Source organism: Clinocottus analis, unplaced genomic scaffold (assembly GCF_023055335.1).
Source record: "Clinocottus analis isolate CAN_PGR_092001 unplaced genomic scaffold, fCliAna1.0.p SCAF_27, whole genome shotgun sequence".
Classification (NCBI taxonomy): domain Eukaryota; kingdom Metazoa; phylum Chordata; class Actinopteri; order Perciformes; family Cottidae; genus Clinocottus; species Clinocottus analis.
This window is the reverse complement of record NW_027176009.1, coordinates 1,135,580-1,149,338: the sequence shown is the minus strand read 5'-3', so window position 1 is coordinate 1,149,338 and position 13,759 is coordinate 1,135,580. Positions and strand designations below refer to the sequence as shown.

General features: G+C 46.3%; 1 protein-coding gene across 1 annotated transcript in view; it reads left to right on the top strand.

The window, feature by feature from the left end:
• The window catches only part of ube2o (ubiquitin-conjugating enzyme E2O), a 30,946-nt gene that overhangs the window by 1,658 nt on the left and 15,529 nt on the right, over positions 1–13,759 (top strand). Inside the window, exons 2-3 of the mRNA XM_068592286.1 lie at positions 13,158–13,217; positions 13,638–13,748. Of these exons, the coding sequence (XP_068448387.1) occupies positions 13,158–13,217; positions 13,638–13,748 (171 nt within the window). The remainder of the gene's footprint in view (positions 1–13,157; positions 13,218–13,637; positions 13,749–13,759) is intronic.

Sequence of the window (13,759 nt, the reverse complement as noted above, 5' to 3'; positions counted from 1 at the left end):
TGAATCCAGATGAATCCGCCGTCATCTGTCGTCTCCAAGGGCTTCTCTACTCTTCTCCTGGGCTTTGTGGGAAAGGGTCAGCGGGTTTAAAAGAGGACTGTCCTGGAAGCGGCTCAAACGAGCTTGTTTTAGAGACCCGGGACGAGACCAGAAGGAAGCCTATGTGAGGGCCCGTGTTGCCTCGCTTTGTCTCTCGTGCTAAACGAGTAAAGTTCTGGCGTGAGTGTCATTGAACCCTCTGTCACAACAAAGGCTCAGTTAAACAACACAACTCATAGGCCGCCCATGCTGTGTGGTTACGAGCCGGCGTCCCCAAAGCGGGTCTAGTGTGTGCTCGCGGGTTTCTCTCTGCGCTGGTCCTGTTTACGTTTCATGTCGGCTCGTTGTTGTTTTCTCGTTGGGTTTATCTGCATCCACCACAGGCACCCCTCCCCCGGCTCAGCGGGCTGCGTCCTGGTTGTGTGTGTCCTGCGAGCGTGAATCTAATCAATAAATTATGATTATCTCCTGCAGTATGCAAAGTTGGACATCTTTAAGGTCATATTCCTCCAACGAGTTTGACTTCTATTTATTCAACACTTAAAAAACTTTTTTTCTTAGTAGCAATCACTGCTGCATAAAACCTGTCCTATAAAGGCCAATAAAAACTGAATTTTCACAGCAAAACTAGGATTTTGATAGTTCAGAGCAAACCAGCTGCAATCAGGTGCAAACAGTTTCTTGATTTGTTTTTCTTTAGAGAAAATGTAGCGTTCAAAGGGGCTTTGTTTAACGGGAAAGTTTCAATGTTGCCAAATCTGTATCGCTCACGCCGACGAATGTTCAAAACATATTCAGGGTTTTTTCCGGTAAAGGAAAACCTGGAAAAGACATGGAATTTTAAAATGTTTTTTTCCAGGCCTAGAAAAGTTATTGAAAAAAAATCAAATTCCAAAAGTTTTCATGTAAAAAAGTCATGTAAATGTGTTGAATTCATATGTTCATGACGTTCATTTACGCTGAGTTTGAAATAATTAATATCCTTTTAAAAGAAAGACGCTCAAAATTTAAGCAGGTATTCATGCAGGCGTCTATATAAATGTTTATTATTTTAATCAAACTATTCTCTCATTCATTTGTGTAATTTTAGGTATACTGTATGCTTTGAATTCTCATTATTAGTTTAAATATTACATTTTCTCACTTTCATGTATACACCGAGATTTTACAAAATGTTTGGTCATGGAAATTTGGTTTAAAGTCATGGAAATCCATTTAGTGAAAATGCGTATGAACCCTGATTTTGTATCTTAAGGCCGAAACGGTCTGCCTCCCGTGAGCTCTGAGATTCTTCCTCATGATCATTTGGTGACACGAGGTAAATAACACAGATGCTGTGTGCCCACACAGGCACACAGCATCGTACAACATTGTACTGTCAGTGCATTGGCCGTTTGCTGTAACTCCTGAGACGCTTCCGTGACCAAATAAAGTACTTTAGATTGGATCCGGGCCGCCGTCTCAGGGTCACATCCTGAGGACTCGGCCGGCGCCTCTCAGACCGGCTAGTTATATCGAAAGTGTGTCAGGCTGGAGTTCTACCAGCGGCTCGGGAATGGGAACATGTCTGCAGCTCACTGCTTGACTCTTTACTCCGCATTTCATTTGCACCTTATGAAATCGTATCTCCAGAGGAAGGGGGTGGGCCTTGGATCCGCATCTCGGTGCAGGTATGAACACCTCGGGCGTCGTCAGCCGCACTGCTTGTGGTTTCGCCGCGAGTCAGTCAGCCGCATGGACGACTTATTTTCATTGCCTGAAAGGCTTCAAAGCGGCTGAGCGGGCGTACGGAGCGCTCCCCTTGTCTTTCCCCCTGCGTGGTGCACTCGCAGTATATTAACAGCTCGAGGTGTTGATGAACTTGACAGTGTGGCCTGATGTGCTCGTGTTCTGCGCTTCTGTTTTCAGTACCAAGACTTCCTTAACATGCAGCACGTGTAGCCAAGGATTTTCTGTACTTTTCAGCATGGCAGGGCTTTGGTTACCATGGCACCCGATTCAGAATACGATCCTGATGCATTTGTTCATTTCCAGTGAGGGTTTTTTTTCCTCTATGGGGCTCATTTAGTTATCCATTTTTACTCATGGTGTAATGTTTTGAAAAAACAGTTCTAAACCTAACTTGTTGACAAGGAGAGACTATTTTCCTCATAAGAAGTTGCTTCTTCGGCGCGCCCCGGTCTCCAGTCTGCGTTGCCGCACACAGAGCGCCCTCTTACTGCAGCACAACCTTGGAATTTCCATCCAAGGACAGGAGTGCGCCGCAGCAGCAGGTATCTATCTGATGAAACGTCGGTGCGCCGCGTGCCTGAAGATGTTCCTGAATCCGTCACTCGTTTGTTAACTGGAACGCTCCTCCGCGCTAATCCGAAACCCCAAAACAAGGTACCGGTAACTCCCGGTATGCACGGTACGGTGACGCAGCACGCCTCCTCCGCCGCTCTGTTTGGACCCTTTTTTTAGAGCAGGTGCAGCGCGAGGAGGAGGTAGGTGTGGTCAGGTGACCGGCGAGGGCGCAGCAGGACTGACTGACTGCAGAGAGCGACCCGGTGACAGGAGAGAAATAAAGTGAGGAGGCGGGGGAAAGAATTGTGAAGTAGATAGAGATAAAAAAAAAAGTAAGAATTACATTTAAAAAAAACCTAGAAATTTTTTAAATGAAGTAAAAATAATACTAATCTGAACTTGATGTAATAGGACAGGTGGTTACAGGTACCAGATGGCGGTTCGTGGTAATGTGCAGGGTTTTAAACCCTGACGCGGTCCCACCTCCTGCTCTCTGAGCCGTTTTAAACGGCCGGCCTCCTCTGGCTCGCTGTCTGAGGCAGAGCAGCGAAACGGTTTCATCCGGTTGCGGTACCCACATGATGGCAGCTCTGTGGCGCTGTCCCAAAGCTGCTCTTTCCTGGACGCCGGCGCCATCAGATTACAGCGACTTGTGTTGAAATTTCTTGTAGGTCTATGACCCCTCTCTCTCAGTTAAGATTAAAAAAAAATCTGCGTTTTGTAGTCATTCAGTTACGAATGACACACAGGTAGCCATGGACAAAAAAAAGATATCTATATGTGACGAAAACCTATTGAGGCAAATGCTTTATGAAGTGAACAAGGTGACTTCTGGGATTGCTGTTGCTTTTATCTTTTTTTATTGTGCTGATAGCTTTTTTTTTTTTTTAGTTTTAGCGACACCACCTGCTCTCAGCGAGTCGGATTGTAACTGCAACCATCGATCACTTTGGTCCTTTTTTTTGTACTGTTCAACCTTTTTGTGCGAGCTAAAACAATTCAACATGACTTTATTGCTCTTGGAGCAGTGAAATGGTCTGTTTACCCGATTTTAAAGTTTTATCTGCTGATAATAAATCTTGTAAAAAGTCAAGGGTTGTAGGTGCTGGATTCGCTGACCTCGAGCTGGCCCCGCCCCCTGCCCTCGCCCATCCAACTACAAGAGTGTGGTCGCACCCCGCCTGACCCACAGAACGGACACATCGCTGTCCTAAAAAGGCTGACTGCCGCTCACGATCACACATTCTTTCCTATTCAAGCATTTCCAAGCACCTAATTCATTAAATGAATACCTTTTTTATGAAATAATAACAATATCCCCATGAATAAACAATGGCCTTTAATGACAACAGCAATGTGTATCATTAGCCTGCATCCTGTAGCTCTTCATCTCCACTTAGATATTGCCAAATAAGCCAATGACAACAAGCCACCCAGACATTCTGCTCCAGGTTCGCCTCCTTCACGCCCTCAGACGAGGGGTTCAAGTGTCGATGTGCAATCCTTCAGCGCCGTGTGCTCAGGTGCCGTCTGCAGGTGCTCGAGGTAGGCAGGCAGACGCTGGTGTAATCTGGGCCACGGAGCCGCTGCCAAGGCCCTACAGCGCCATGGAGGGCGGAGCCATAGTTATGGTTTTGAGCAGGTGCCAGGCAGGAACACACACACACGCACGCACGCACACACACACACACAACTAGGTTTTGTCATCGAACAAAAATAAGAAAAGCAGCACCGGTGCCGCATTGCTAATGTTTTACCTGATCTGATGGAAGGCTTCAGGCACAGGACGGGTTTTCATGGCTAAAATGAATCTGCTTCATAATGAAGCTTCTTTTTTTCTCCCCCAGAAAGTCCTTTTTAGTGGCTGAAAGACATTGACATTTATTTTATCTCTGAATGTGCGCTACCCAGTGTTGGTCCCTGGATGTTTTTGCACCGTTGCCGGTGGACTTCCGGCCACGTCGGCTGCCTGTGTTGATGGAAACGCATCTGCAGCATCATGTCGCACCAATCCAAGCCTGCTAAATAATTTCCCAGTGGCACCACTTCTTGTTAGCGCTTGGGGGGATGATGTCAGCAGCTTGTTTTTACAGGAAATCTGATATGACACGTACACAACATGACCGCCCAGAGTCCTCACCCTTTTAGGTTCCTCTTTTTCGAGCCTCATCTCCCCCCCCTCGCCACCCTCACCCCTCTTCTTCCTTATCCTTCTTTCTCCCTCTCCCCCACTCTTTCCCTCCCCTCCTGTCCACCTCCTCCTCCCCTTTGCGTTAACCTCCTCTCCTCGCTCGGCGTCCCAGCAGACCAGTGTTGGAGAATGTTGACGTAATGGGTTGCTGACTGGATGGTCGTCCAGCTCCTGCCCTGAGATAATGGATCATTTGATCCTCTCTTTCTCTGCATAGACCACACACACACACACACACACACACACACACACACACACACACACTCTGAAGTGACTTGCCGAGCTGCATCCATCCCACCAGCCCTCTTTCCTCCCATCTCTTATTTCTCTCTCTTCCTTCCTCCCTCATCCTCTCATCCTCCCTTTTTTCCTCTGCAGCATTGGCCCTGCCCTGTTGGGCGTCTCTCTCTTTCTCTTTTCTCCCACTCTCGGCTGTGTTTGCTGTGCTCCCGTCTATTTCTGGCTCTCCCATTTCTTGTTCCCTCACTCCTTCCGTCTCCCCCCTGGGATCCGTCTCGATCCCCCACTTGTTGGGCTGGCTGCAGCCTCCTCTGTGCCTCGTTCGCTGCTCGACTTCATGCCCCCCCCCCCCACGTCGCGCCCGGGCCCCACCACTCCCACCCCACCGCCTCCCCTAAGCCATCTTCCTTCCCCCATCCGACTTTTTCCATCCGTTTCCTCATCTCCGTGATTGACTCTCGAGTATTCTCCATCCCATCCTTCATCTCCCACTCTGTCTCCATCTTATATTCTCTGCCTCTCCGTGACGGTCTCTCCCTTTTTTTTATATTCTGCTTGTTGACACTCTCTTCCCTCCTCTAATGTATGGTTCTCTGTGTCCTTCTGCCCTCAGTGCCTCCTCCCTTCTGTATCTTTTATTTTCTTCCTGTTTTTGATCCCTTTTCATTTCATCGGTGAAACTACAGCGTAAGAAGATTGCTCTATAATAGATACTGTGTGCTATTAGTCTGCATGTCATTCCCTTGCGGTCTCCGCGGGTAAAAGGCCCTGTATCTGCTCTCTCTTTAATAGAGCTGTGCACCCTTCCGGTGTGTCTGAATCAATAGTCAGACAGCACTGTCCGGCAGCAGCGAGGAGCAGGTATCAGGGCGCGAGGATTGATCGATGATTCGGTTGTTTATTGCCATCTCAAGCAACGTTGCAAGGACTCGCCGTTGATTTAGTTTTTACCCCCGTTCCATTTAAGTGTTGTACTTTTGGTAGAATTCAGATAGAAATGTAGGAAGACCGGACATTAGGCTGGTTTTATAAAGATCTCTGTCCTTGCTACATTAAGTCACTGTCATGTGTGCCAACCTCTTGCTTATTTAGTTTAGGAAGTGCGGCATCATGTTGGCCCATGAGGAAGTCGTGAGTGACAAAGCAGTTCTCCTGAGCCGTGCTCTCTAACATGTGCAAACCAACGCACAAAGCTCTGAAAGGTGTGTGAGTAATAAAGTAAACACGTGTGCTTCGGATGTGTGGAGCATCGTGAGCTAATAACTTAAATAACTAGTCTACATTAACATTATGCGAGATTGGGCTCTCAACATGGCGACGACTGAGCTGGCGGCTCGCTGCTAACAGTGATAAGCACGACAAAAGCGCCAGACGGAGCTAACCGTGTTCACGTGAGGGCAAACCGAAGGGTGGGGGATTCACCTTGGTGTCAACGCTGGGGTTGACTTTATCGGTTGGGACCGCTGTATGAGAGGAACTGTGTCCTCGGCAGTGGGTCACATTGATCCTTATAGACGATGGTTGTTTGCTGCTGCTGAGCTCTGAATATCACGTATATCGCAGCTTTAGGCTACTGTCCTACTCCTCGCTCAATCTACCTCAGGTTTGGAGTTCACCAAGTTTGATACAAATACTAAACAACAAGCTCCAGCATCACATCACGCACACTGGGCTAAGTGTGGCCTAAGAAGGCTAATGCAACTGTACCTTTTCAAACCTTTATCATTCCCATTGGTCCATTAGAGGTTTGATTTCCTCGTGTCCTTCCCAGCATAGTTCTGATCAACCGAGCCAGACAGGGTTGAAAACACCGGTGTGGGTGTGTAGAGCCTTTTTAAAGGGCTGATGGTCCTGTTGAACACATTGTACTGTAGAATGACATAGTTTTATGAGGCTTTATTCATGTTTTTTTTAATATATATATATTTCCATTTAAAAACTACACAATGTCCTGCAATCTTTGCACATTGTTCAAATAATTGCAGGATAGCAAGTAGCTATTGGGGAGGACACCAGGCTTGACATGAATCATGGTTTCTGGATTGTTTTCCATGCCGACTACTCGTATGAATAATTTAATTGAATGTGCTGTAGTTCATTCTGGTCACATGACATCTATTGCTTCTGTCCATCCGGGGAGAGGGATCCTCCTCTGTTGCTCTCATGAACGTTTCTTGCCTTGTATCGCTGTGAAATGATTTTTTTTCTTCCAGTTTTTTGGGGGGAGTTTTTCCTGATCCCATGTGAGGTCCCGGGACAGGGAGGCTGTATGTGTACAGACAGTAAAGCCCTTCGAGGCAAAGTTGTGATTTGAGGCTATACAAAATCAACTGAATTGAGTTAAAGGCTCAACAGAACAAAGGCTGTTGCTCCATAAGAGTCTGGAAACCGCCGCGTGGAGATCGGTAAATTACATTAGACTCCTCAATGCGGGGGAGGATGTAGCACCGTGTGATGATGACTGCAGCGTCGTCCTCACAGGTCAATATTTAACAGAATCTGTGGGTCAGATGTGTTTGTGGTGAGAAATACAGTATGTGCATCTGTTACTACTACAACCTTTGCTCATTTGGCTCCCCGGCGTGTTTTGTGGATCTGATGCCTTCCCTGATTAAGCTGAAAGACGAGATGGCCGGCCGTGTAGAAAACTGTCTGTCAAAGTGGGAGCAGGCGTGGCCCCGAGCTGCAGTCCTCTGCAGTATCTCTTTATCCCCCTCTTCCTCTTCCTCGTACGGCACCTGAGTAATGACTTGTGTTAATCAGGCCTGGAAGTCAAAGCAAATGCTGTCCTCCATCGATCCCTGTCACCGATCCGGCCCCTTCTCCCTTCACCCGTGTGGATGGCGACGCAGCCGAGGTTGTCTTCTATTCAGAGCCACACACCAATAGACACTCCCACATTTATGCATTCGTGCAAATGAGCATGTCTTTTTCTTTTGTTGTCTGACTCTGGGTCCGTCACCACCTTCCCGCCTCCCTTCTCCTCATCACCACACGAGCCATAGCAACAGGCAGCCGGCGTGTTGTAACCTGGCTGTCTGGGCTTCTGCAGTTTGCGTTAATGCAATAAATGTCTTGAGACTATTCAAGTGCCTAACACACTTTGTTGAGTCTGCCTGTATCTGAAACCAAAGAAATGCATAACTCATTGGTGTGATTATATCGTCTGCGCATGTGTGCCAAAGAAACAACCTCCAAGGCGCGGAGCAGCTTCTTGTGACGAGAAGTCAAAGTGATGACCTTCACTCACTGTAACTCGCCATTGGCTACGCTTGTAAACAAATCACAAGGTCGCAGGACCCTACCTGTCCCTGTTGAAAGCATCACTTATGACATTGTGTTTAAAAAATACAAATAAAGTGGAAACAATTAACAGTGGAAACACACACGTGCTGCATCTTTAACCAAAACCTGCACAAATGTTTACTTTCCCCGAAACAATTTGCATGTTGACAATTTTTATTCAAGTTGAACAGTTGCAGGAGTATCTCGGGACCCGTTCCGTAACGCAAGTTTATCAAATACATGCTAACTGTAGGTCAAAGCCTGAGTTGTGTCTTAACTCATTCAAACTTCTGTAACACTGACTGATGGGAAAGCAATGATTTCACCACTGAGCTTTGAGCGTGCTGCCATATTATTTGTTTTTACTTTTTACCACCTTAACAATATCCTAACTTAGTAAGTATGAAACAAATGATGCATTGCTAAATGCTATAATATAGACCTAAATACACAGTTAGTTTTTATGGTTAAATGTTTAGGGTTATTCTGACTCTAAATTACCCCAACAGATATATAAGCTACACAGTACAATTTAAAGTACAATTGCAAATAATTATTGACCAGAAATGTAGTATCTAAATCCAGCCTTGAGGTGTAATATCTATGTTTTCTTGTATAATATATTTTAACAAGTTTTCTGTTCTAAGTAAACGGACATGCATCTATATAGCTGTTCTTCTGACTGCTCAAAGCGCTTCATACTGCATGCGTACTGAGGCTGCAATGCACGTTACCGCCACCAGGGTCCTATTGCAACGCTCATTCCAACACGCAGACTGGAGGAGCTGGGGATCGAACCCCCGACGAGCACGGTGAACCTTCCAATGGACCTAACTTTCCTTGGATGTCTAGATCTATTGTTACTGTCATCTGGCCCGTTTGATTGGATTTCTATCAGCCAATCGCACAGTTCCACATCATCTAAAGAGGACTGCTGCCACTCCAGTGTCTTGACTACTTGAATTAGTCTGATTGCTTGAACTTGAATTGACCTTTTTATGGAACTGCTTCAGCGCCACTTGATTTTGTGATGTTCATTCAAGTCTGTTAGTCTGTGTGGACGTCCCTCTCCTTGACGTAAGCGCCCCTTGGTGACATGCCTGCATGTCAACCTTAGACACCCTCTCATCCTGGTTACCACAATACCGTAAAATTCTGACACTTTCTCCAGGTTTTGGATCGTTGCCTGTCACGTTAGCAGATGCTCCGCTGGAGTTGCGTTGGGATTTACTCAATATTTTGGATGGGAAGACTAAAGGAGGACACTTGTGCGCTCACTCCTGTTCATCTCCCTAAAGTATGTATTTTTGTCTCCATCATAAGACTCTGAAAACACTGAGATGGCATTATCCTCCCTCCCCTCCGTAGTCTCTTCCTGGGAGAGAAAAAAATCCCTCTCGCTGCAGGGACCTGCTGCTCTGTAGCAGGTATTGGAAAGAGGGGTATCTATCATTCCATTCAAATAAAGGTTTGAATTATTAACAGGTTTATGGCATTGCTTCATATCGCCGGTTGCCCAGCAAGTTCACATCCTGGTCAAAGTTCGCAACGAGAGCTTCAGTCGTCTGCGTCGCTGTCTCCTCCCTCTTACACTGGGCTAAATGGTTTTCATTTGGGTGTTTCTGAACTGTGGAGGAAATCAGTTACTACATTAGCACACTGGTGTGTGTGGGTGTTTTCTTACCAGCAGCAACATGAGGAGCAGACAGGCTGCTGTTTAATAGATTACAAGGGAACATTGTGACCCATCGATCGTATCTCCTACACACACACACACACACTGTCCTTAACACATAGAAAAATCGTTCGGTTGTAGAAAATAATCTTGACGGGTTTTTTTTTGTTTTTTTTTGCATTGGGAGGGGCTTATCGCTTTAAATCACTGCCGCAGCCTCGCCAACTGACATAAAGCATGTATTGTCATGGAGCTTCTGTACTCCACGAGCAGCGGTGCTGCCGCGAGCTGCGAGCCGCTTCACACGCGCTCACAGGCGGGCAAATTTATATGAATATGTACATAATCATGCGATTAATCGCCATTCATTTTTTTCAACTTTGGTCCTGATTGGCTAAGGGACTGTACTGTACACTCTTGTCAATCAATCGCCTCCGTGCAGAGTCTCCTGTACAGTACAGAATACGTTCAGTACAGAACATGTTCGGCTAAAAGGACAAAGAGGCACGGACAGAGGACCTCGTAGACTGACCATTTAAATGAAATTTGTTAAACATGTTTGGGCTTATTTTTTTAAATCTGCAAAAGTTTGAACTTTTGAGAGTGTTTAAATAAGAGAAATGTGAGAAAATGTTAATGCCTGTCTGGGAAAAGTGTATGAAAGTGTGTGGTTAGGGGTTTTACGGCCTTCAAACATGTATCATAATTGTAAAAAATAAAGTTGATTACTTCGCGGATTTCGTGTATTGCCGGTTATTTTTGGAACGTGTCCCCCGCGATAAACGAGGGATCACTGTAATCAGTTATTAATCAAAGAACACGCATGCTCATAAAAAGCATCCAAGTGCTGCATAAACTCGCAGGGATGCAGTTTCCTCACATTGACTCGAATGATGCGGAATCTCCTAAAATGTCCAATCAACAAGTTGCCTTTCAGTCTGCATAACTCCATGTTTACTCCTCCTGGAAGGAGTGAACAGGAAACGGACCAGAACTCAAACGTATCATCCCGCTCCCTTCGGTCCGGACCGACTGTGAAAACATCCTAAGAGAAGAACTCTCCCTCCAGTTATTACTTAACAGGCTGCAGGCCGCTATGTTTTTCATTTCTTCCCTCTCTTTACTCCTAATTGCTTTCTCCTCTTCTACTTCCATCTGTCTCTGCGTAAACTCAGAGGCTCTGGCTGCCACTTTGCTGTGTACTTGCTTCCAGTAGAGCAGCCTGTGCTGCAGCTTGTAGCTTATGAGACGAGCTCTTTTCATAATCAACATTTGGTTTTTTTTATAATTCTTCACTTTCTGCCACACAGACGACCTGTGGCGGCGTCATTTAGATCCGCGTATGTAACGCAGACGCGCATTGGAATTGGCTGAGTTGGCAGTTTGACGCTGCTTTCTCTGTTCAGCCGATGACACAAAGTGGAAATCCAAAATTTTCCGTTTTACGGTTTCAGTAGAAGAAGTTTCAGTTTCTGCAGGTGATGGTGTTTTCTTGTCGCTTCAGTTGTGGTTTGAAATCAGTAATCTGTGTTTTCAGGTGGCAAAGCCAACGAGGAAGTGCCTTAAATCTGCATTCAGGGGCTGAACAGAACCCCAAGCCATTAAAGTAACCTTTACTACTTTTATGTGCGTCCAATAAAAGTTGTTAAACATTGTTTCGCTGTCCTCTGGTCTATTCAGCAATTCTGCATCTAGCTGTTGTTGTTTTCTTCCACACTTGTGAATCCACAGTGGAGATGATGAAGGCCGAGGAGCTGCAGAGACGCTGTGAGGACGAGAGAGCTGCAGCTACTTGCCCTGAATAGTAAATGGACCATAGTGGTGCAAATCTTGGCTGATTGTCTTTGCTGAGTGCTTCATAAAACTTTGAGCTGTCCTTTTGAAAGGATAAATCCAGCAGTTCATAAAATAATATTTATACCCACGCAACATTTTGTCTAATGGCTTGAGAAAGGCTTAGACCCCTGGCTCCATTTTGTGCCTGACTCATTGTTGGAGAAGCGTCGCTGTGGTGTGAAATGCTGCCCCACTCTCTGTCTTAATTTCAAGTAGGTCAAGTTAAGTAGACGAGGTGCATTCATCACCCTGTTTCCTCAGTTCTAGAGGCAATACAGATGAAGGTGATGAAGAGGAAGGCAGGGGTGCTGCGCTGATTCCTGGTTTTGGATGGTAACGGCGCTCGAGTAGCATTAAGTTTGGCCTTCTGTAGATCTCAATTATGATTTATTTTTGGACCGTGTGGTTCGGTTTGATTGACAGCGGGCTCCATAAGCAGACGACCTCACAGCTGTCATCATATAAATCCTCATTAATTTGTCGAAGCATGTGACATCACTGTTCTCTAAGTGAGAGGAGCCCAAACAAAACAACGCAGTGAAATCCCTCACAAACCCGAAACCTTTCAACTTCGGCAGTAAATAGTGCGTTTGTGTCGGAGCCCATTGATTAATAGGAAGAAGCTAATCGAGAAAATGTGTTTTTAGGGCTTTCAGTGTGATCAGACTCCTCGAAGATGAGTGTGAAATGTTGTTGAAAGTACAGGAAAAAGCAGGTTAATAATGGACTTCAGGGTAAATTTTGTCTAACAATTTGACGGATTGATTGCTTTGTAGTGTTATGGCCTATTATTTTTATTACGTTTACCTGGAGATTATTGTGACGACGGATACAATGATTGTTGTCGAATCCCGTTTTCAAACTGAAGTTCTAAAATACAGTTTTGCTACTTGGTGAGCCTCCACTCTCAGGAACCTGTTGCTCAAACCGGCTTCCCTGGATCACATTTAATCATCTCACGGGGGCCTGAGGCGACAACGCCCCACCAACACCATTTAAATGAGGGGCTATTTTAACAGGCCGAGTGTGCCACAGCGAAGTGCGGCTCACGGGAGCGAGCTCTCCCACTGCGACTGGGAGCTGAGCTGGTGCCAAGTTCAGCCCACAGCGGCTCCTGATTTCCAACCCCCGTGTCTCTCCGGTCTTGTAGCTCTTGATCAACGCTGTGCTGCCGCCGTCTGTCCATCAAGCTGTTGGTGCCGTAGTTGTAAAACCGCGGCGTATTACAAGCCCTATTTTTATGTCAACGTTCTGATTAATAATTGATGGCGACGATACGTTTGCTGACTCACACCGAGCCGGCTCGTGCCAGCCGGCTCGGCGAAGCGCGTCTTTCTGTCTGGGGGGCGTTACAGCGCTGCTGACTGTGCACCTGGCGGTCTCTTCGCGGCGGTGAGCGGGGACGAGGCCGTGACGAGTCGCGTCAGTGACGTCCTGGTGGTGCGAGTGCGACTGTGATTCACGTGGAGTCGGTGTTTCATTTCAACGTTCTTCTCCAGAGTTCGTCACAGGGTCATCGGCGGGAAGAGTTCTCCTCTGCACTTCTCGCGAGACAATGACGTCGTTCACCCAGCTGTGTCCTAAACCTGTGTCTTTCTTCCTCAGCTGAAACTTGAAGATCGATCCATCGTCATTAGAGACATTGTACGAAGAAATAATTCGAACGTAAGTGAGACGATTTCTTCATATATGTACTTTGCGTGTCGCTCCTCCTTTTCACTTCACCTCCCGTCATTCTGACTGCTTCCTCGCTGTCTTTCAATCAAGCCTCTCTGTCTTTGTTAGTCATGTCACTGCTCACCGCTCTGTTCCATTTGCTGCATCAGACGTGACTGGAATATCATCGCAGGTCGACGCTGACGAAACGCTAAGAGGAGGCTTTCTCCGTGAAAGCACCTGAACGAAACCGCTTATTCTTTTGGTTGAAATAAAGTGGTGTTCGCAAAGCAGCAATCCAGCGGCGCTTGTACACCTCCAGAAAGTTTTTGGGAAAAGCTTAGAAGCAACATTCGGGTATACAGGATACTACTTCAGTGGCGGTGATGTACGTGATGATGCACTGAACTTGTGTTTGCTGCATTCCAGGACAACCAGTGTGGCATCGTGACCAACATTGACATCGAGTGTGCAGTGAAACTGGTGGGAACAAACTGTGTTCTGTATCCAGTGAACAGCAAAGACCTGCAGCACATCTGGGTAAGACTTCT